This window comes from Clavelina lepadiformis, chromosome 8 (assembly GCF_947623445.1).
Source record: "Clavelina lepadiformis chromosome 8, kaClaLepa1.1, whole genome shotgun sequence".
NCBI classification, from domain to species: domain Eukaryota; kingdom Metazoa; phylum Chordata; class Ascidiacea; order Aplousobranchia; family Clavelinidae; genus Clavelina; species Clavelina lepadiformis.
The window spans coordinates 5,951,941-5,973,198 of record NC_135247.1 but is presented as its reverse complement, the minus strand read 5'-3'; the positions used below and the strand labels follow the sequence as shown (position 1 = coordinate 5,973,198).

Sequence of the window (21,258 nt, the reverse complement as noted above, 5' to 3'; positions counted from 1 at the left end):
TTCGAACCATCCTTTCTTTTCAATAAAAAGAATGACGATCATCAATGGTCGTCCTGCGTTTGTGGCTTTCTCTGTTACGCACTTGACAAAATGACAACTTGTTTTGCGAACACCGCTGTGACACCACAACAGAGCGGCCATAGATCTTGATAGTTCACAAGGAACAGACACTGTCGCCTAGGTAAAGATATGTTTTGTTATTCCAAACACAATAGGGTGACATACTAACGCGTGGTTAATTGTGAGTTTCTAAACAAGGATTAAGCATTCAGCCATCCAGTCATGCTTGCCGATATGATCTCTCGGAAATTTTAAGCCCTCAGAAAACATTACAAAAAGCTGGCACGTCGAAACTTTTTGCTTCCTAATCGCGTGTTAGCAACATTTGTTTTTTCCATCTAGATCTTGTAAGAAATGAACATTTTATGACTCCCTTGAACATTTTTGTTCCTATCTACACCGACTCTTATACGATCAATATGTGAGCGTAATGAGCCATAATCCAAAGCAATATCACGATTTATATTACGTATAACATTTGTGTTGAAGTATGCAAGATTTTCCCAAGTGATTATAAAATGTACTAGCTACTATACAACAACATAACTGTAAATGCTCATTTTCATAGAATAACATGTTTTTGGTTCAAGCTTTACTGGTTTTACTCTGTACTCGACTTAAAATTTAGGAGTTGTGGTGCAAAAACAATTCTAAAACACCACATACCACAGGTAAAGTAGCGGAGGGTGTAAACAATATATTTTCGAAGGAACTTAGACCGATGATATGCCCCAACCTTTCTATTATATTATTTATAATTCCAATGTTTAATTTATTCCTACTCACTTAATTATCAAACGTATTTTTATCGGTAAATTTTTGTAGTATTCAATATTAACAAATCTCTTGTGGAAGGAGTTTTGAAAGTAAAAGTGTTTTCGGAAATACACAGAAGCCTTGAAACGTGCATCCCACGTGGTTGGCAGAAATTTGGTCGTAAAATGAATATCGTTAATGTTTATGACCGCCACTTATAATCCTCATATTTGGCATAGGATTTTCAATGTACCGAAGATACTGTACGTCATGGCTTACACATTTATAACCATACAATGCCTTAACATCAGTGTCTACGACTCTACATCATAGAATAGATAAAGGAAAATCCGCATATTATGATGCTATTATTATTATATTATGATGATTACTAAGCTGAATATTAACCGTAAGTTGCGTCAGTATCAAACATCAATGTTTCATTTTGCTTCGCCAGGAGAATTATTTTTACCAACTTTATAATGAATTAAATTGAATAATTCAGCCTACATGACCGAGTAATTGTCGCAGGCACTATGTTTGCTTTGCGCCTTTGAGTAACAATTAAATTCTGTAATAATTATGTAAGGCTACATACTAAACGTTTTAGAAACTCGTTTTAATGTTTACCTATTGGGCAGTGAATCGTATAGAAAATACTACTTAATCAGTACGGCGACGTACGTTGTTTTGCTCGAGGCGAGCTCAATGTATCACGATGATCGTTCACAAGGTTGCCCGACAAGTCATCTCTGTGTATGTGGTTGGCTGTAACGAATTCTGTACAAATTTATATAAATTTTATGACGTCAAATATGTAGCCTTGTTTAAGAAACGTGAAAGTGATATTTCTAACTCAAATCGAAAGTTGGTGATACAGCTGTTGTATTCAATTAGTTACTGTATAGTTACTCAGTTACTGAATACCGTTCTAGGCAGTTATATTGAAAGCATCAAGAGTTGGATAAGATTAAAATATAGCAATTTCAAATGAAGCCAAACGGGAAAAGTAGGACGTATATGCATTGTGATTATGAAGCCTTGGATAATTTAAATTAATCTATTAGTCAAGAAAGTTCTGTCTGAATAAACGTCTTTGCTCCTGGCTCTTTTTGGATGCTTTCCTTGCGAATAACTTAATATTGCAGTGTTGTTCTATTCTTAGTCCTTTACCAGAAAACTATTTGTTCTGTTTATAAATATAGAGTTTTCCTTGAGCTTGTAAACCCCATAGGCAGCCAATGACACTTGGTTTTAATTGCTAAATATGTGACGTATATGCTGCTAACGTCAAGATTCATAAAATGACAAGCTCTAAATTTTTTCGATGTCTCTTCTTGCTGTTATTTTTTATCACATCGGCCTTGAGCTTTAAAAATGTTTCACGACAAAAACGAAGTCGTTCGTCAAGTGTGTGCCCTAAAGAATGTGCTTGTCAAGTCAAAACTAACGGTAACATTTGTTAAATTGTATAGTTACTGCATGAACTTATGTTGCGTATAGTTACGAGAGCCGCTTGATATCTATCGTATATGTTATTAAGCCGGCGGCGGTTGATTTTGGTTCCTATGCTTCACCTTGTATATTTTTCGTATACTCAATAATGATTGTAAAAAATTGTGTCACAGGCCACAACAGCGTTTTACTTCCCCGCGACTTGCCGATATTCTTATACTCCTATATTCGTATTTTCAGGAGAAAAGACGATCGACTGCATAGGAAGAGCGTTCCGGAAAATTCCGGAACATCTCCCGTTGGACGCAAGTTATGTTTACCTTTCTTACAATCGAATCGAAATGGTATCAACAGCTGATATGCAGGATTTACGTTCTATCAAAGTTCTAGATCTATCTCACAATAAAATAAAGGTATGAAGCTATACTGTTGTCTCCTTTACATACTGCATGCACATGATTTTACAATACTATTGTGCGCCGGCATAGGCTATTGTTTCTTTAGTACAGTACAGTGTTAAAAATCCTGGTCAATCACAGTATCTGGAAAAGGACGCTTTCAACGACCAGGATCGTTTGGAATGGTTAGATCTCTCAAATAACAAGATCGAAAACATAACGATGGATATATTCGGGGAAGGGGCGCGTTCCCTGAAAGTCTTAAACATTTCAAATACCCTGATGAAGACATTCCCTTCCCTATATGACACCAGAGGTACTATGTTAAGTTTCGATATCAACATTTATTCTACAGTAACTGGGCATTATATTCAAGTTATTAATTTTCTTTTGGTTCATCCTGTTTTCGCATTGGCATATCTGTCAACGTTAATCTTTTCTTTAATCTGCAGAAATTTATATGACGAAAGTTTCCGTCCTTTCTCTTGCCTACAATTTATTTACTGACATATCCGTCTCGTCGATTCCGTCATCCGTTGAAACCCTCGATCTTTCATGCCTGAGGATCAAATCCTTGACTGAATCTTTTTCACGTTTAGCAAAGCTCAATAAACTTATCATAAATGGATGTATTCAGAGCGTAAGCAAATTGAATACTATTGTAATATATAAACATACGATAATTACCTGAATATATTAGCCTTGCTATGGTTGATCGTGTTTTCAGAGAGATTTATCTGTAATTGGACGGAATGTTTTCGACGGCCTTACAGTACTATACGAGCTTCATTTATCAGGAAATGCCTTGACTAAAATACCTACACGCTTGCCTGAAACACTGGTGGTTTTAGACCTTTCCAGCAACAAGTCAGTATAGCGATTTGCGTTTGCTTTTCAACCAGGTTAACATATATTACTGCTGAAATGAATACAAAGATTCTCTATACAGAATAGCAAAGATAAAGCGCACGCCTTGCGCCGAAGAATTGGATATTCAAAATTATTACACGTTTGGTGAAGGTAGGTCAACTATTGGAAACGCAAAACTATAATCCGCTATTGAAGATTTCGGTGAATTTTGCTTGCAAACGTCTCCTTTTCACAATAGTTGAAGCAAAACGCTTTTGTGTTGATTTTTCTGTAGAATCTAATATCGGAAATGATTTGACTCATTTAAGCGATTTAAAAGAGCTGAAACTGAACGGAAATCAAATACAATCCGTGTGCCTTGACGACTTTATTGACATGAACATCCAGGTAGACATTTTGTGCCGTTTGCATGACGGATATAATTCCGTCACCCATTCGCCTTCATAAAACTGGCGAAACTATACTTTTAAACACTTAGAAGCCAAGCCAGTAAAACAAAAAGACGTTTGATTTTGCCTTGAACTTCTAGCGACTATTTTTCAGGTTCTAAACTTAAGTAGCTGCGCAATAAATTCTTTCAATGCTGAAGCCTTTATCTATGCCCAATCCTTGCGCGTCCTGGACATTAGCACAAACTACATACGGTCGTTTAGCTTTCCTGAGCTACCAGAATTATCGGGTTCGTTTGGAAAATCAAAATTTATACTTTCTAACGTAGCCTTGGTTTTGAAGTTACAGTTTTGTAGCATTTCTAACCTTTTGTGCATATAAAATAGTTAGTTTTTTTATTGAAACAACCTACTTCCAATATATATGAAGCGCTTTATTACTCTGTAGTATTCATATTTAGCTCTTATTTTTACAGAACTCTACGTTCAAGAGAACGTGATTGAAACGGTCACTGATGCTTCGCCAGCTAAGTTAACTTCACTTGCTGTTGCTGATTTTTCCTTCAATCAATATCGCTGTGACTGCAACTTAAAAGAATTTGTTTACTTTCTCGGTCACAGCACTGATGTCAGAATTAAACATTTGACGGAGGAGTCCAGTAAGTGAATACTCACCATTCTAATGTTACACTCAAAACGTTGACCGTTAATTTTCTTCTCAAATTAATGCTTAACTATAGTGCTAATTTATAAGCAATAGCTTTAGACAATTTGTGATTGATGCAGTTTTCTATACCTGTTCGTCGCCCTCAAGTTTGAAGGACGAACCCCTAATGTCACTCAATTTGGATGCCCTCGTGTGCGAAGATGAAGCGTCAAAATTTCCCTTGTGGGCAATAGCAGCGCCGGTCAGCTTGATAGCCATAATTCTCATGATCGTGATAGTGATTGCGGTTAACAAATACAAGGCAGGATCGTGCACCTGTCACTGCTGCTGTTCCTGCAGAAGTAAGGACGATGTGAAGAAAGTGACGTCACATTACACCAAGTACGAGGTTGACAGCGACATCGTCATCCAAGTAAGAGAAGAATTTGAAAAGAATTTTCAACCTAAAACTTAGCAAAAAATTTAATTTGGCGGAAAAAACTCTTTCGCGTTACGATATTTAGCAACAGAAAATACGGTTTCCATAAAATTCATTTTTTTATCTTTCATTTCACTTTAGAACAGAGTACTAAACGATGTTGCCATTCTCTGCCACGATTCCAATCATAAATGGATTCTCAACACGTTGATACCTAAACTCAATCGCATTAAGAGGAACGAGAGTCTTGAAAGTGACCAAGAGTCAATGGACCCCACGCAACCGGGGCGGCCGCTTAATGTCGAAGTTTTCACAATTGGGCAAACTATCCGAGTGAGACTGTTTTACAATTTGATCTTAGGTTAAATGAAATAGTTTAAATAGAAAAGAAATTTAAATGCTTGTTATTGCTAATACAGTAGAAATGTAGCCTACTTACTGTAATGTCGAAAGACTGCAAGGAGTGTCAGCGTCTTCATTAAAAATCGAATTATTGCTAAATAGTATTGTGTTATGCAATTAGCAATATGACTTTAATGGAAATCAGAGCTGGTTGCTGTTGGCTTACAGTTAGAATAGTTTATAGCACCTACTCATTATTAGGTAACCTACTCATATTATATAGACACAACCGGTTAGCACTAACACGCAAAGATTTATCCGAAATAAATGTTGAAAATTGACCAACGTGGTGTTAAGCATTTTTATTATGATTTCAGTGAAAAGTGCAATAGTTAGCTCAAAAATAGGTTACAATATTTACGCAAAATCTTTCTCTTTTTCCAGGTTGACACTTTGCACAAATGCATAGACTCGAACAGAAAAATTACCTTGGTTATCACACACGAATTTCTTGAAGAAAAATCGTGCCTGTACATTTTAGAGGTAAGTTAGATAAAGCTTTGGTGCTCCATCATTACTAACTCCATCTGTTATGTTGATTGCGTTATCAATGCTAGTAAATCAATGCTCTTATTAAAGTTGACAAAGCTGCATCAAACTTGCATTGTAGCAGACAAAAGTTTTCTGTTTCACCAGAAAGCTTTAATTTGGCTACTGCACCTTACACAACACCATTTTATCAGGTTATTAGGGAGCGCATGGAAAATGACCCCAAAGAGGCGGTTGTCGCAGTTATATTGGACGCTATTCCTTGGAAAACCATGCCTGCCCCTCTCCAACGTTTATTAGTGGACAAAACATTTTTACAATATCCACAACGTAATAGAGAGAGACAGGAATTTTATTTCTGGGATAATCTTTGCTCCTTGATATGCACGTAAGTGGTTTCGCGCAAGTGTGCTTAGGACAACTAAAGTAAGTTCCCGGAATGCTTATTTCAGCTCAGAAGCGATCTCGAAGCGCAAGTGGCAAGATGGCGGGATCGATGATGAAGTAATGAGTTCGATGATGAGGTATCAGAAACGATACGAAGAAGATGAAGAGCAAGATGTCCGAGATCCTAGTACACTTCGCTCCACAAGAAGAGCCACTGGAAGTCTGGAGGCAGAGGCTAAGTAAGTTTTTGTTGGTCGGGATCACCACCTACGTTCATTTGTTTGTGGTGCTGCGGCCACTTCCTCTGCATTTGTTACTTGTCTTAGACAAATTTTATGAGTTATTATATTGATATAAATACAGTATAGCTGTATAATTTGGGTTTTCTCATCAGTTTAACAGAACTAAACAAAAACCATATTAGTTATAATTTACTAAACCACTATAGTTTGTTTTGTCATTTTGTTAACGCGAGTAACGAAACGATTCATGGAATTTACAAAATTTGTTGAAAATGTTTTTCAGTCCACACATTAGTTCTGCCCGAGCTGCTCGTTTGCAGAGATTGGGAATTAAAAGCAACGGTGACGTTGTTGATGACGTCTTAGCTGGAATTGAAGAAGTAAGTTCCTAGAAAAAATTTTGTTTGCTTTATTTAAATTTCCTAGATGGTTCAAAACAAGTAAAGACTTCACTTACTTGTTTTCTATCCTTTCACCTTTCCATTTTCTCTTTGTTTTATTCATTAAAGAATTTTCACTGGTTTGCAGGCACGAAATCTCGCCAAACGAAATAAAGCAAACTTTGATGCGTTGGCAGTGATCAGCCATCCTAAGACTGAAGGTCCGTTCATTTCAAAACCGTCTGCTTTTGACCAACCTGACTCTGTCTCAGTAGCACCTGTGACACCCATCTCCTTGCCAAAACGTGAGAATAACTTTTGACTGGAAAATGTTTCACTATTTTATATTTGACAACATAATGTTAATGCAGGAAACCATCAAACTGATGAAAGACTACAGCAAGATATTGATGATTTATATTCAACTCGTAGGGATCAATACAGGTATGTTCAAACATATCAAAAGTAATATCGATTCAAACGCTTCGGGAGTCCATGCATGTTGTCCAAATTCAAGTTTCAGGAATGTCCAGTATATATTCCTGGCTTGTTTTTGTTCACTCCGCCCGTGCCTTAGCCTTCTCCGTGGAATAGGATGAATTTGCGCGTGGAGCAAATGCCAAGAATGCCTAGAATACATTTTAAGCATTTCTGAAACTTGAATTTATGCAACCTGCATGGTCTGCTGTAGCGATTAAGTATACTTGCTGTGCGTGGTAAGTTTGTCACACGTTAAATCCAACATTTCTCGACATATCGTCTCACAAACGACAATTTTTTATACTTTCGTGCACAAGATTTGGTGTTCAGACCAACGGCCGAGTTCACTCTCTGCTTCCTCCAAATTGTGATGACATGGATAGTATTTACTCGGAAGAAAACGAACGCTTAGCTTCGGGATACGATGTTCGTCCTCCAGAAAGGGCTAGATCCCTTCCAATGATTCCACAAAAACACCATTGTTCCAGGAGGAACCATCAACAACACGACGACCATGATGATGTTATTGCCAATCTCCACGGGACTGTTCCAGAAGCTCTCTCGATCAAAGATGAGGAGGGATCAGTGCCTGAATCCGGTGCTGGCGTTGATCCACAAAAAGAAGATACCACTAAGGATTCCAAAAAGAACAAAAGAAAACAGTCCCGATTACAACGTTTAAAATCCTTTTTTTGAAATTCTTTTTGTGAAACTTAAGTATGAAAGAGCTTTTTTAACTGTATACATTCTCGTCAAAACAAAACATTAAGCACACACTTTAATGATATTGTTTGTTTTTATGTAGTCAAGTATGTGAACGATATTAATTTGTATTTAACTGTGCGCATTAATTATCGCTAAGTTTGTGAGCCGGAAAGATTTTACTTTTACTTCGTGCTCGGTTTTAAGCCTGACGCAATTAACGCTGAATTACGTAATTTTATTGGTAACATAAGATGTTTCAGTGCTCCGTGGTTTGAACTATATTTATTCGGTAAGCTATTAACTATTCTTAGTCTTAAATCAATCTTGTGACTAGGCAAGTTTTCTGGACTTGCTCAGAGTTTGAATCTGATAACGTCATCTTAAAATGAATCAATTTAATTTTCGCGAAAATCTCCGCATATTCTCCGAATCTAGATCATTTTATGCGCATGCTCGTTATATCTAAGATATTGGGTATGAGAGACGATGGGCATATAATGTATTTCGTTATAATAAAAAGGAAAACCATATGCGACAGACAAAAGTGTCCCTTGGATAACCCATCAGCACGCATTTACAGTTTAACCGCCAGGCCATATTATAATAAAGTTTAAAGCGCTCAAAGTACTCGGTTTTAAGTTGTTGCATAAATACAGTAATATCAGAGTAAGTCGAGATTGGTAGCATACATTAATGTAAACAAATCAGATGTAATAACCACAGGAGCATGTGGTAACGTTTTATCGAAAATCGCGATTAATTCTGCAGATGTGAATGAAAGATATTAGCCTATATAGGCCTAATGTCAGTTTGAAAGTGTATTGTATCAATGTATAAACTAAATACAGCATACTGTAGTTGGATTTTAGGTGATTTTTGATCTCTGCAATCTCATTAGCTGCTAGCCTACATTTAATCTTTAATTTGAGAAAGACAAAAGGGTTTTAGGCCTACTATAGGGGTGTGCCGAGCACGAACGACACCATTTTTATGTGTTTTCACGAACCTGAGTTTTACTCTTGGTTTTACCCGAACGTTTGTTGTTTCAATCCAACAAAACAAAACGTAATAATTATTCCAATATTTGCTACCGGAAATAGTTTCTAATCTTGCTGTGCCCGTCTGAACTTCAAAACGTTAGTGCATAATACATCAGGCATATATATAGGCGGTATTAATGGAACGTTTCTGTTTTTCTTTTTTCATTAAAAACGTAAATGAGTTATACGTACAAAATAGTTTATGGTGTTGAAAAACTTCTTTGTAAAATAGTTTCTGTTATCATACACCAATTAAAAGGTAGGCCTAAGTTTATTCCGTGGACATAGGCTTTGAATGTAGCCAGCAATAGTATACCGATAAAGACTTTCTGCTTTTACAAATTAGTTTGTTTTATTATGACATTATCGGTTCGGTCTGGCTTCAGCTGATTAAAAGCTCGAGTTTACAGGAGACCGACCTTTATTCATTTTTCCGCAGCCCTGGTTTTTACACAGTAGCCTATAGCCTGTATTTTTGGTTTATTGGAACGGTATGCTACAACAGGGCTTCCCAAACTGGGGGTCGCGACCCCGCAAGGGGTCGCGTAACGAACTTCAGGGGTCGCAGAGCGTATACCAATTTTACACGAAGTACAAAATACAATCGAAACAAAATATCGTTCCAGCCTAATCAACATTGAAACCGCCTTGAGACCAGCATTAACAGATATTGAGCCACGGCTGGACTTGCTTTGTAGCAGAAAGCAGTCGCATCAATCACACTGAATAAATGTGTGTGCTTTTTTGTTTCCAGTAGCCTATATATGTGTAAAGTAGTAAGTAGACTTTGAGTACTGGTTGCTTGAATTCAGTCTTTACTCTTTGCATCTCAATAAATTTCACTAATGACTAATGTATGTTTCGCACTGCTAATTTAATCAATTTAAACGTGAAGGGTCGTGGAAAACTTCAGAAGTTTGAAAGGGGTCGCGAGCAAAAAAGTTTGGGAAGCCCTGTGCTACAACGTCATGCCACGTGGTATATTGCGTAGCAAAAACTGATTCAAATAAGCGCTTTCCATCATAATTCAACTTCAAGTACGACTTAAGATGAAACACCAAGAATTACAGATGAATTTTGCTAAAAATTAAAGATAAACAGATTTAAACCAATATTCTGTGTTATTAAGCTTATTACTATTTTTTTTGAATAGCCGCATGAATTTTTTTGTCTCATCGACAGGGATTTACTAAGATTTTTATCTCGCACAATCCGTGATGACGGTTTGCACAATTATCGTCGTTGGAGAGGGCATCAAACCAAAGCTGAACACAATCTTTATTTCCAAAGCTATCATTTGGTTATCCATCCTTCCAGTGCTCTCCCCCTGTTCTTGTTTCTCGCAACCATTTGAACTCTCCTTCCTTGTTCTTAACATTGAGTCCAATCCAAGCATCGCTCTCCTTCAATGTTCTGTAGGTGAATCTGCAAACGAGTAAAAAAGTAGGTTTTGAAAATAGAAACAAATGTAATGTAATTGTAGATTAAGTTTTTATTTTTAAATATGATGCTGTCGTTTATGAATGTGAAGTGGATTTTTTTGCTTGGTGGTAGTTCTCTTAGGCAAGTGTATAGAAAGTTTGGTGTCAAATTAAATAAATTCCAAGCGACATTAAGAAAAGTAAAATTATTTTTTTATGCTTCAAACAAAAAGAAAGTAGCAAAAATGACTAGATTTTGTATTATGCTTAGGCCTACAAATCACCTTCTGGTGGTCAAGTCTCTTATGCCAAAACTTGCTAAGTCTTCTCCCATTTCCTAACATACAGCTCGCGCATCGTCATAGTTAAGTGTGTTTTGTGTTAGTCGGTAATTGTAACCGCTGAAGGAAACATACCACTCTGGATGGATCAAATGACGCTTGGAGTTTTTCGAGTAAACTTTCAGTTTATGGTAACTCGTAAACACTTTTAACCGATCATAGTTTTACTATAAATATGTCGTTGAAATGTACCTTTTTCATTCCGCAATGAAAAAATGTTTTATTGTGTTTCATAAATCTTGTATATTCGCCAACACTTATTCGAATATGCATGCTGCTGTACATAAATGGCCATTAAAGTGGAGTTTCGGGAATTAGGAAATTTTTATCGTATCGTTTATTTTTCTAGATTGACTGCGAAGAATGAAAAAATTGTGCTGACCTCCGTGGCCTAAGCATATAATAGAACGAGAATATGCTTAGACTCTAAAGATAATCAAAGAACGGATAAAGTCGGCAAAGGCTTGAGGACTTAATATGTGCGAGATATTAACTATTGTCATTACAGCACTGATTGTTAGTAATCAGTTGTCGCTGACAGACCATTTGACTAAAATCTAATCATGACCATACGGATGTGTGTCATGTTACCATAATTTTATTAGATATCTATGTTGCAAGAAACATTACCAGCATTGAGGAGCTGAAGTTTTTCGCGGTAACTCTCGAACAAGACAGAAGGCCAGGATGTGACTGCATGGAGTTGGGGCCGGGGCGCGTTGACATTAGTTGATAAAAGGTTTTGTTTGTATTACAAACCATATGTAATGCTATTTTATGAAATAGCAGATGCCGTAATTTGGGCTAGGCTAATTTGTTTGTTACAGCATCGTTTGTTTGTTATGTTATCGCCTCGCAACAAATGCTGCGGCTTATAGCCTACTATATAGACTCCAAATTAATGAAGTGTTTGCAAGTAGTAAGCAAGATTCTTCATCTAACTGTGTATCAAATTTGATGTCTCTACGCTCAAAACTTTTTAAGTTCCATCGCGTCGAATTAGAGAGCCCCTTTTTCCGTACATTTGCACAATAACTCAGAATCTATGTTTCTTTAAATCTTTTCTGTAAGTTTCTTTTTTAAATACGTTTCTCTCCTTGGGCCTGAATTTTGTGGCGAAGCCAGCACTGTACGAAGCAAGGAGCCGAATCCCCGGAGCCGTGCTTTTTTAACGAAGCTGGAGCCGGAGTTCTACGAGAAATTCAAATGGAGCTGGAGCCAGTTGTTTGAAAAATAGCTCCGGCTCCGATGTATTTCATAAGATTTAAGATGCTTGATGAAAAAAGACTTGATAGAGGCAATATTATTCTTCAAACAAATGGTTTTTGAACACTTCTTTGTGCAGAATCAAATATTTTGTGTTATTTTGTTTGTGATTATTTATAAACGCTAGATATTCCAAATTGAGCGTTTATCCTTAAACCTTAGTTTTTGACGTAATGGAGCCGGAGCAGTGGTATCAATGAGCTCCGGAGCTGGAGCTAATTTATGATAAAAGAAAGCTCCGGAGCTGGAGCTGGAGCAATTTAACATTTATGCCTGCTCCAAAGCCCTGATTACAACCCTGGGGCAAAGTTTGGCATTACAATTATTAGCAAATTTATCTGGCTCACTGAAAGCAAACTTTCCGGTATAGGGCCTTGACTTTTGCAGTTGTTTTTAGTTTCAGCTGTTCGCTGATTTTTATTGGCTAGATATCTTTGTTTTAGAATTTTACAAGAATAGATAAACACTAAATTGTGACTAAGCCGATTCGATTGTTTTATGATCAATTGTAAAATGGATGACTAAAATGAAGATGAAATTGTGCTTCATTCCATGTTGACCATCGTAGCTGAACAGAAGCCAACTGTTAATCCAGGATGTCTCAAAGCCATTCATGTAATGTGCTCACTGGAGCAGAGTTCAGTGAAAGTGTGAAGTATATTATGGTAAGTGGAATCCATAGTAGAAGGTGTGACACACGCACGGGATCTATCTATATACACACTCAGTTTTTTCACATTAAAACAAATTTATATTTAACAAGTTAGACAAAGTTATTAGTTTGAAATGTATCGCTGTGGAGAATATGAAAATTTCTTGATGAGGGTGTTCCAGGGCCCATAAAAAGTGGGGGATTTCCTGGACCAGGAGTTTACAACTGCTTAGTGCTTAAGCGAAAGTTTGCCTTGACAACAACTACGCTTATTGTTAAAGTTTGGTTAAAACTCGAACAGTTTGGATAGCTGTATGGCAGGGCTACTCAACTATTCTTAGCAAAGGACCAGTTACAAAAGTTCAAAATTTGCTTAGGTCCGTTATAACTCTCATGAAATAACTTACAGTCATACAAATGTATTAAAATACGGTATATATATATATATAATATAATAATTCTCTGGATGGGTATTAATTTACCACTTAGGCTACCTACTCGCTGATTAATTAAATAAGCAGGAATAACAAAGCTAATGATGAACGATTTCATTTGCGTAAAAACTGAGACATATAAAGTCCGGATTCAACACTGAAAAGGTCCGCATTTGGACCACGGTTCACCAGTTGAGTAGCCCTGGAATAATTTGACTAAAACGTTGGTAACTAAGAGACTCAGTTTGAACAATGAAATACCCACTTTATACGATTATTAGAAATCATCGCAATACCCGGGTGAGTACTCGGATTCGACCCGGTACATCCCTAGTGTTACGTTATCAGTATAAATAACATGTTGTTTGCCATGCATTGCATTTTGTTGTGTTAAAACTAGTGTCATTTTATTTTCAGGGTAGTCTAAATTCTAAAGAAAATGATTCATGTTTCTCTGCCAAAATATCCTCTCTTATTGCCAGTTCCAAGCAACGAGTGATGAATGTCTTCCCTTTTTCCACCAATGACAGCGAGTGCATAGAAGTTAGCTGTGATACTTTTGAAATCCTCGAATTACTATTTAAGGCAATTTTGCTTAGGTAGGCAAATACACTAGCATCAACTAATGCGTTCATTTGTTTGCAATGAATTTGGTCAATATGTTGTTAGCAACAGCTTAAAGTAATATGTAAATTACAAATCTAAAAGTGCTAGTGTTAGTTAGTTGATACGTTTTCACATAGCAAAGTTTAACAAGTTAACAACATATATGATACATTATATATATGTTTAATTTCTATACAGGATTACCAGTACTCAAAAAAATAAATGTCAAGTTGAAACCAACATATTACAGGTAAATTAGCATGTTTGCCATCATATAAAATATGTATATACCACAAATTGTTATTTTGAAAGCATTAACTTTCAGTTGAATCTTCAACGATGTACAATGAGTTCTTTTGCATGCCTTTATAAGCTGTATTCAGTTTTAATTGTTCTATTTTTTGTTTGGTAATTTATTTATATACATATATATATTTATAGACTAGATTGCCCGCCATCCTCTAGATGGCAAATCTCTAAAAAAACATACCTGAGCGTCATATATAGATTTTTAAGTAGAATATGTCCCATACAGTGACATTGCGATAATTGTCTTAGCATTATGTGAACCTGTTCTTCCTATGCAGTGAAATGCATAAGTAATACTTGGTGCAGCACAACTTTGTCCCTGTCGTTCTTAAAAAAATTGGAAAATTTTGGGTGTTAACCAGATTTAAACCCAATTGAAAATCTGTGGTTTACAATTAAATCTCGTTTGTTAAAGGAGGATTGTACAAGAGTAAGAAAACACAGGTTGGCAATAATTTGGGTGTAGTATAAGGACTCTAAAATCATGGAAAAGTGCAGAAAGTTGGTAGAAACAATGTCAAATCAGGTTAAAGGTCTGCTAAAGAATTATGGTGGACATATTAAATATAAAATCCTGTTCAAATTTCAATAAATTCAAACAATACAATTAATTGGTGAGGAGAAAAATCCAAAGTGGAATGCATAGGCACATTTAAACTTTTATGGAGTCAATATGGCGGCAAGAATGAAAATTCAAACTTCATCTGTTGGTTCAATACTTTACATTGAGATTTGTTACTTAAAAGAATTAATTAAGAACAAAACCGTCGAAAGATTTCTGCACCATCTTTGCATGAACAGATTTTAAACCAGTAAATTTATGTAATACAGCTTAATGCTTTAATTTGTAATCTGATTTCACTGCTTATAGGTTTGATTGTTATTTTGCAGAATGCAGTTGAGATTATTGAGACACTGACAAATTTGCTTGATGAAACTGTCAAATGCAATCAAGTAAAAAATGTTAACTTGCTCTCCAAAAAGAACATTGCTGGATCAACATTGCATGTTATTCATGGATCGTATGTGCACTGTCAGGTTTATACTTCCTTCATGTAACAGCTTGGTTTCAACTTATATGTTACGCTTTTAATATTATATTGCTGGTTACATTGCAATACTGCATTACCATAGCACATACAGTATACAACTATCAAACCCCTCAGAGCAGGAGCTAAAACAAACTTCTTGTTTACGTAGTCCAGTGAAACTACCTACGGTGACAATTTTCCTAGTGTGGCAGCCTTGCTTGGTGATTTATTTAGAAAAACTTTCCGTTTACAAAAGGCATTAACTACAATATTGGGCAAAGCAAATGTGTTAGAAACCTGCAATCCAGAAGCATGTGAAGGACTATTAGTAGGTACATAATAATATGCAATATTATATGGATACATCGTAAAGACTAGTATTTTATGTAAATATCAATATTGTATTATTTGAAAGGTATATAATTGTTAGTACGAGCACAAGTGTAATAACATCTTAATTTTCACAGTGTGCAGTAGATTATTGGAAATCTGTCATGTTGTAGCAGATATGGATTGTGCATTAATGGGTATGTCTTGGAAATTATTATCAAGGTATAATAGATATAAGTTATTATGATATAAGTTATATGTTTAGCCAATAGCCTATTTAGTATGCTTATTGCACAATTTACTGTATATTTTTCTTATATGTATGATACATATTGTTAATTATATTTGATACCTTTTGTCAGCTTAATGTGCAAATACCAACAATTTCTGTCGATGAAAGTATCATTGGGTCCATATATCTTGGAACTTTTGGAAAAAATTTCTAAATTTCTGCAACAAGCTACAGATGAATTTTCCACTGTTGCCAATGAAACACGTCAAGGTACTTGTAAAGTTAGTTAATTGAAGTACGTCTGAATCCTATGCTGGCTATCAAATTATTTAAATTTTAATTTGTTTTCCTTGTAGTAGAATAGATGAAGTGGACTGTGATGTTTATAACTTTTTTTTAACATTACAGAACATTTGTTTTGTTCTTGGGTAGGGGTGAGCCCAACTCAAGAACGTTTATTTAATACCGTTCAAACATGTCAACCAATAACAGTGTAGGCAAGCAACCTATATCAACCTAAGTAACATTTCTTTAAAAACCAGTAATATTTTTAAATGCTTTCTTGCTCTCTTTGAAGGTGACAATGATTTTGCATCAATTATGAAGAAGGTGGCATCATCATTACGCATGGCATCTTTTTTGATGGGGTTTCTCAGTACATTATTGTCACAATATTTTTCAAACTTTGATGGCGGTCATTGCTCTTATTTGACAGACTTCGTGTTTTCAGCAGTGAAGATATTACAGTTTCGCTTCATCTTGGTATTTATTTGTAGTAATTATGTTTGATTGTAACTTTCTTGTTTCACTGTTCTTCCATTCTTACTTAAACGACTTAATGCAATGCTAACGTCTAACTGTATAGTTTTTATGATTTTAGAAATCGTCTGATGCTTCCACGTTACCAATACATATACAGAAGTTGATTTTCTCTCATTTTCAACCAGAATTTGACAAACTACTGCTGCTCCTCTCACCATCAGCACAATTTCAACACAGACTTAAAAACTCAGGTAATGAACTTTCAGACTGCATAATGCAAAACATGATTTCTTGTGCAATTTTATTGCTGATAATTAATCGCACATTTTCTGGTGTTCACTGCATTAAGCTATTTTTTAATTTATCAAGGATCTGACGAAGCATTTGTGGAGCTTTATATCCTGCTACGGTTGAGTGTTGTATTAGGCACTTCACATAGTGATTCAACGGTGTGGTTTGGAATGTCTGACAACACTTCCATTGTCGGTTTATTATTTAATTTACTTCCAAGTTGTAAGTAGCAAAAGAATGACAGTGTTGTGTTGTGCCTTAATATAAAGATCAGTTTGATCAGTGCTTCTCAATTGATGGGCCACGAAGTACGCCAAAAGGTTATATTATGAAATAAAATGTCGTAATGTGTGGTTATTGTAAACACATTTTTTGAATGGAGATTGTTTTTAATTTGACTCATTTTTATTATGTAACTAAAATGTATTGTCAGTAAAGGTTAATGATCTAAAATAGTAGGCCTCAAAACAAAAATTATCAGTAAAAGTGGACCGCAAATTGAAAAAGGTTAAGAAGCACTGATCTAGATGTTAGCATCATTTTAAAATATATTTTATCCTTAGTTGACGGAATACATTTTGCAAATAAACTCAGTTCGTGTTATTAAAAGCACCTTGGTCTTAACATGGTCTTTAGCAAGTTATGATCATTATTTCATCTTTTTACAAACATTATTTGTACGAAAATGACTAAATGTATCATCTTGATATCATGTTCAAGAGTTGAATATGCTTGAAAAAAGGTCTAATTTCTTAGCTCAGAGTAGTCCAAACCCTGGAACGTGGGCCGCATGTGGCCTGTGGACAAATTTTGTGCGGCCTGCAAATACTTTTCGAGTATTAGTTTGCTGTATTTTCCTGTGTAAGATCCGCAATTGTTACAGTTAAATGCACCTGCGTTTTACTTAAATGGGTTACATTAGCTACAGCCTGAGATAAGTTACACATCATTAAAGTTCAAGTCATTATCTGATTATTGTGGAGTGATAATGCCTTTATAGGGCTAACGTCACAACATTGTATGGCGATACATATGTGCTATGATTTCAGCTTTTTGTTGCAAGCCGTGACGCGACACCTTTGTCTTTGACAAAGTGTCTTTCGATAAGGTGTCGTAGTACCGTGTCAAGCACGGTCACAAGCAAGTAGAAAGTATCAAGGGGTGCATTATTTGTGGTGCAGCTAAGCATCAAGTCGATTAGAACAGTAAATTCAGTCCTTTGCTAACATTGGAGATTTTCATATTTGCAATCCACAATGTTCTCCTCAAACCTTAAGATGGCCCTTCATGCTCGCAGTCCAGGACCAACCTATTTTAGCTTATTTCTTTATGTAGTAAAATTACCAAAAATGCAACTTCTCGACAACGGTGTCGTGTGGCTTGATGGAATTTTGCTTGTAATCTAGGGATGGCTGAGACTACCTCTTACTAGAATGTGTCATAAATCTCATTTCTCTAGCTCTTGTGACATAGGCTTAAAGTCAAGAGTGGAGTTTTTGGTTAAAAACATACGTTTCCCTATTTTCATGTCAGTTTTTATCTGCATTCTGCACGTGACCTGGAACTGTGAAATGCCTCAAATGCTAGGGCAATTCCAAGGCTAAAAAAACAACACCAACCATGATGCCCTCTGATTGGTCTAAACAGGTTTTTAAAGCTCTAAGTAAGAGTCTAACAAATCAGAATCAGGGAAATCTTAATTTCTGACCCATACACCTCCTTCATGTCGTGATAGCTATCCAACCAATGGGTGTAGTTACTTTAACAAGAATTGCTGTCATTTTCAGTCTACTGCCAACTCAATCAACGCTATTGTATGTACACTGGAGACCAGGAATCATTGCTGTATGAAGTAATACTAACTCATCTTTGTGGTTGCCTTTTTGCTGCCCCTCAATCAAGTTTTGGACATTTGGAAACAGTTCTTCTGCAAAACCTTACAAGTGTAAACCCTTACCAGTCTTCCCTGGCGGCAGACCTATGGTGTATCCTGGCAAGGTATCACTTGATGAGTAATTTTATTGTAGATTTCAAAGTAAAAATACTTCACACAAAAAAAAGGTTTTTAACCACATCCTTTCAGGTTGTCACCAGCCTCATTATGTTATCACTATGTCCAACTACTAAGCCTGGTGGTGGCGTCTTTTCCTCCAAATACTGTTGTAACCACACGCCAACGACGGGTATGCTGGCTCTTGGGAAGGCTCTTTAAATTTCTAACTCCAAATCAGCAAATTGCTCTCCTCGACTTGTATCCGATTACAGAGGACAAAAATCTTGCAGTGGTCGCTTCTTTCGGTGGGTTTTTGGGTTAATGCTATGCTCCAGTCTCGCCGACTTCATTTTGAGGTAATTAATGTGATTCTTAGGCTCACATCTCACTTGCTGTTCCTTTCAAAGAATTACAAGTTTTCTCAAAATTGTAACCACAGCGTTGAAAGACTTTCTTGAAGCTGATGGCGTAGCATCGCACGTCAATAGGATTGTGAGTGAAATATGCATTTTATAAGCGGTTGGTACAAAAATTTTGTTTCTAATTTTTAATAATGCATTTTTTATTTCAAGTGTTTTACGGGTAATAAACTTAAATATGTTATGTTTATGCAGGAGTCTTATCTATGCATTCTTTGTTCAATTTTTGATGGATTTAAATATGACCAGGAGAAGGGAAATATTTTAAATCGGGTTTGTTAAACTGAATTTTGGTCAAAACTATTTACTTGTTTGCCATATACCTAGATTGAAGTATAAACCAATGTGTAAATGGTGATCTTGTTAAAGAAGAATAGCGAATACAAAGAGGTTTGCAGTTGCCTAAGTGGGTCCGTTGTTTGTCTCTGGAAATTTCTGAATTGCAACTGCTCACTACAGCGTACATTGGTAACTTTTTCTTCACGACTTTGTCGCCTGACTTCTTTTCTATGGGAATATACGAGCAAAGAAGATACTGAAATTGTAAGTCGCTTTCTTTCAAGTGATAGAAAATTTCAATCATTTCAAGGTTCATGCTGTCACTGTTCTGCAGATATTAAGAAAGGTGAAAGAAGTCACCAATGCCAGCCTAGAAACAAGAGAAGAATTGTGCTACAGTATAGCGCTTCTTCTAACTGGTCTTCGGCACGTACATCTCAGCCAAACCGCTCTGGTACATATTTTAAACATTTTTGCTATACTTTTTCAGCAATTGACGGCTATTGCTGACACGGTCGTTGGTTTGTCAGCTTTCTCTGTTTTTTTAAGGGGGACTTGATTTTTTTGTGGAAGCTTATTTTGTCTCAGGCTGAAGTCAGTTGGTTGCTTCGCCACAACATTCTCGACGCTTTTGAGTTATTTTCGAAAGTTACCAAGCACCCTGAACTGGTGGCAATGGTTTGTGCTGATAATGGTTTAAATACAGGGGATTGTGATGTGATGTCATTAATAAAATCTCATTTGATGCGGGTAAGTAGTTTCTAAGGCTATATTTTGTTTGCCAGCGGCACCCACGTGTTCATCTGTCTTTATTTTTCAAAAGCAGATAATTATGTAAATATGAAAACACGATTGTACATTATTACTACTTGTTTTAATCTAATTTATTGTGTATTTGTCTTAGGAGATTACACCATTACCTGAAAACGTTTCCATAGAAACGCTATTGAAGCATCATCAGGGCGCTCTAAAAAGTTCCGTGTATGTTAGTGAAATTATTAACAGTGTCAGTGAATCTACTGAACTTGATGACGTCATTGGTGACATCACAAACAACTTAAATACACTGAAGAGAATTTCGAAGGAAGCGTTGGATTTGAAAACAAGGACTTTGCTAAAAGAACTTCTCACAACCGTTGAAAATCTTCTCCCGTGTGAAGACGAATGACCGGATGCGTCGGTTATATATAATGTTATTACTACTGGAGTAAACATTATCTTGTATTATTTTTAAAATGTTTTTATTTTTGGATTCTATATGCGCTTTGATTTTTGAAGACAATCCTTTTCTTTTGTAACTGAATGTCCTTTGTGTTTGTTGCAACGTGCATTATGCAAAATCTTTAGCATAGCCTACGTTCCATACCACTGAGTTCAAAGAAAAATCGGAATTATTACCCAATAAATGGCATTGGTCTGTACTTTTCTAAACGTTCTTGAAACAACATGAAATGCAGACAGTCGAAAGCTTTCATGCGCTTATCCAAGAATTTATATTGTAATTAGTAATCTATCTACGCTTAAATACAGTATATGTAGTTTATCGTTGTTAGGTAAGGTTACAAATAATGAATGCGATTGTCAGTTGATTAGAGATGCTGCTAAGTGAGTAGTAGTTATTGTTAAGCAGTTTTCAATATCTGCGTGTATTTTCCAAAGTGAAGAATCGCTGAAACCTTCAAAGTTGCATATAAAGGATTAGATTTATGCAGCAAGATATGTGTGACACTAAATCGTTTCCACTGTTTTGTGCC

The 21,258-nt window shown here is 36.0% G+C and overlaps 2 protein-coding genes across 4 annotated transcripts; both read left to right on the top strand.

The window, feature by feature from the left end:
• Positions 1–1,878: 1,878 nt before the first annotated feature.
• Positions 1,879–8,642, top strand: LOC143469360 (uncharacterized). Its single transcript, XM_076967028.1, has 18 exons — positions 1,879–2,268; positions 2,512–2,684; positions 2,811–2,985; positions 3,122–3,309; positions 3,397–3,536; positions 3,619–3,689; positions 3,814–3,926; positions 4,083–4,218; positions 4,405–4,587; positions 4,715–5,007; positions 5,155–5,346; positions 5,800–5,898; positions 6,099–6,292; positions 6,357–6,530; positions 6,817–6,913; positions 7,062–7,218; positions 7,285–7,357; positions 7,711–8,642. Exons 1-18 carry the CDS (start codon positions 2,121–2,123, stop codon positions 8,087–8,089), a joined length of 2,985 nt encoding a protein of 994 aa, XP_076823143.1. The 5' UTR covers positions 1,879–2,120; the 3' UTR covers positions 8,090–8,642.
• Positions 8,643–11,599: 2,957 nt separating this feature from the next.
• LOC143468696 (FIGNL1-interacting regulator of recombination and mitosis-like) lies at positions 11,600–20,925 on the top strand. Of its 3 annotated transcripts, none has more exons than XM_076966048.1 (18): positions 11,600–12,831; positions 13,670–13,851; positions 14,057–14,108; positions 15,059–15,205; positions 15,368–15,530; positions 15,666–15,750; positions 15,891–16,025; positions 16,336–16,522; positions 16,641–16,773; positions 16,892–17,035; positions 18,601–18,811; positions 18,897–19,111; positions 19,183–19,298; positions 19,421–19,498; positions 19,595–19,768; positions 19,839–19,958; positions 20,054–20,254; positions 20,409–20,925. In XM_076966048.1, exons 1-18 carry the CDS (start codon positions 12,763–12,765, stop codon positions 20,670–20,672), a joined length of 2,676 nt encoding a protein of 891 aa, XP_076822163.1. In that variant the 5' UTR covers positions 11,600–12,762; the 3' UTR covers positions 20,673–20,925. The 3 variants fall into 3 exon arrangements, with proteins under 3 accessions (XP_076822163.1, XP_076822164.1, XP_076822162.1); XM_076966049.1 differs by having other exon boundaries at positions 15,891–16,030; positions 16,338–16,522; positions 19,598–19,768; XM_076966047.1 differs by having other exon boundaries at positions 15,891–16,030; positions 16,338–16,522.
• The last annotated feature ends 333 nt before the right edge of the window (positions 20,926–21,258 follow it).

What these genes read in the sequence shown, in the direction of transcription:
- LOC143469360 (XM_076967028.1), top strand. Translation starts at nt 2,121, where the DNA reads ATGACAAGCTCTAAATTTTTTCGATGTCTCTTCTTGCTGTTATTTTTT. An exon ending in ACAGCGACATCGTCATCCAA is followed by an intron (nt 5,008 to 5,154) that starts GTAAGAGAAGAA and finishes ATTTCACTTTAG; the next exon opens with AACAGAGTACTAAACGATGT. An exon ending in CAATTGGGCAAACTATCCGA is followed by an intron (nt 5,347 to 5,799) that starts GTGAGACTGTTT and finishes CTCTTTTTCCAG; the next exon opens with GTTGACACTTTGCACAAATG.
- LOC143468696 (XM_076966047.1), top strand. Translation starts at nt 12,763, where the DNA reads ATGTCTCAAAGCCATTCATGTAATGTGCTCACTGGAGCAGAGTTCAGT. An exon ending in TTTAAGGCAATTTTGCTTAG is followed by an intron (nt 13,852 to 14,056) that starts GTAGGCAAATAC and finishes ATTTCTATACAG; the next exon opens with GATTACCAGTACTCAAAAAA. An exon ending in TGCCAATGAAACACGTCAAG is followed by an intron (nt 16,031 to 16,337) that starts GTACTTGTAAAG and finishes CTCTCTTTGAAG; the next exon opens with GTGACAATGATTTTGCATCA.